Source organism: Equus quagga, unplaced genomic scaffold (assembly GCF_021613505.1).
Source record: "Equus quagga isolate Etosha38 unplaced genomic scaffold, UCLA_HA_Equagga_1.0 72825_RagTag, whole genome shotgun sequence".
NCBI classification, from domain to species: domain Eukaryota; kingdom Metazoa; phylum Chordata; class Mammalia; order Perissodactyla; family Equidae; genus Equus; species Equus quagga.
Window position 1 is genome coordinate 1,650 of NW_025802562.1, and position 1,286 is coordinate 2,935.

The 1,286-nt window shown below is 63.0% G+C and overlaps 1 protein-coding gene across 1 annotated transcript in view; it reads right to left on the reverse strand.

Moving 5' to 3' along the window:
- LOC124234197 (intestinal-type alkaline phosphatase-like) overlaps positions 1-1,240 on the reverse strand; it is a gene marked incomplete at its 3' end in the record, with an annotated part of 2,745 nt that extends 1,505 nt beyond the window's left edge. The window contains exons 1-4 of the mRNA XM_046651443.1: positions 868-1,240; positions 668-784; positions 436-551; positions 64-249 (exon numbers count right to left, since the gene is read on the reverse strand). Of these exons, the coding sequence (XP_046507399.1) occupies positions 64-249; positions 436-551; positions 668-784; positions 868-1,087 (639 nt within the window). The remainder of the gene's footprint in view (positions 1-63; positions 250-435; positions 552-667; positions 785-867) is intronic.
- Between the last annotated feature and the right edge of the window lie 46 nt (positions 1,241-1,286).

The following is a 1,286-nucleotide window of genomic DNA, read 5'->3' on the forward strand; positions in this document are numbered from 1 at the left end:
CAGAGGTGAGGGTGGACCACTGAGGTCTCTGAGCCTTCCCCGGCCCCTGCCCCATATGCCGGCCACAAACCCACCTGCTTTCTTGGCTCGATTCATCACGGAGGTGACCTCATTGCCACGTGTCGTGTTGCACTGGTTATAGCGGGCGGCCGCACTCACACCGATGGTCTGGTAGTTGGCCTTGACCCCGCACAGGTAGGCCGTGGCTGTGCCTGCGCTGTCCGGCACCTGTCTGTCCACGTTGTATGTCTGGGGACAGAGATGCCTTCAGCTCCAGTCTGGGGCAGACACCTGGATCGTGCCTCAGGACCTGGGGCCCATCCTCACTGTCCCAGCCCCTAACTCAGGCACAACCCTCTGGGGCCTTCCCTCCTGCCTGGCTCCCTACTCACCCACCCCTCTGGAGGGAAGCTCCCTGAGGCCCCGGGCCCTTACCTTGGACAGAGCCAGGTAGGGGAAGTGGTCCATGGCCAGGGGCGTCTCAGGTCCCAGCTTGCCATCCATCTGCGCCTTCAGTATCCGAGTGGCTGTCACCGTGGGCACCCCCATCCCTGAAGGAGCACCTCGTGTCAGGCCTGAGTCCCCAAGGCTGACCTGTGTCCACACAGCTGCCTTGGGTGGCCGGGTTGTGGGGGTTACTTGGGAGGGACAGGCCTGGCACACTCACCGTCCCCCAAGAAGATAATGAGGTTCTTGGCGGCCGTCTGGATGGGCTGCAGCTTCTTAGCGGTGTCCAGGGCTTGGGCTGCCTGGTGGTTCCAGAAGGCCGGGTCCTCTTCCTCAACTGGCCAAGGAGACAGTGGAGGCTGGGTCAGCCTTGCGGGGGAGCACCCTGAGTTTCGGGGGAGGCTGGGAGGGCCTGATTACCTGGGATGACCCCAAGGGAGAGCCGTAACCTCAGGCCCAGCAGCAGCAACAGCACCCAGGCTCCCTGCATGCCTGTGGGATGGCGGGAGGACAGCGAGGCTGGGAGTCGGGAGACACGGGACACCAGGGTACCAGCTGCACTACAAGCTGCCTGGGCTGAAAGCAGGGGAGGACTTTGTCCTTGACTGTAAAAGGTTCCATGTCCCTCCCAGTGCCCCATGCAGCCACCCTGACCCCACCCCTGCCTTGTGACTTTAAGCTATGCTGGCAGAAGGGAAGTGGTAGGGTGTGGCTGAGCGAGCCTCAGGGCAGGGGTCCTGAGAAAGGCAGGTCCACCCCTCACAGCAGAGTCCCCAGCTGTCTCCCCAGGGTAAAGTGGGGATTAGGGGGCACATGCCCTTGGGTCAGGAGCATTTGCA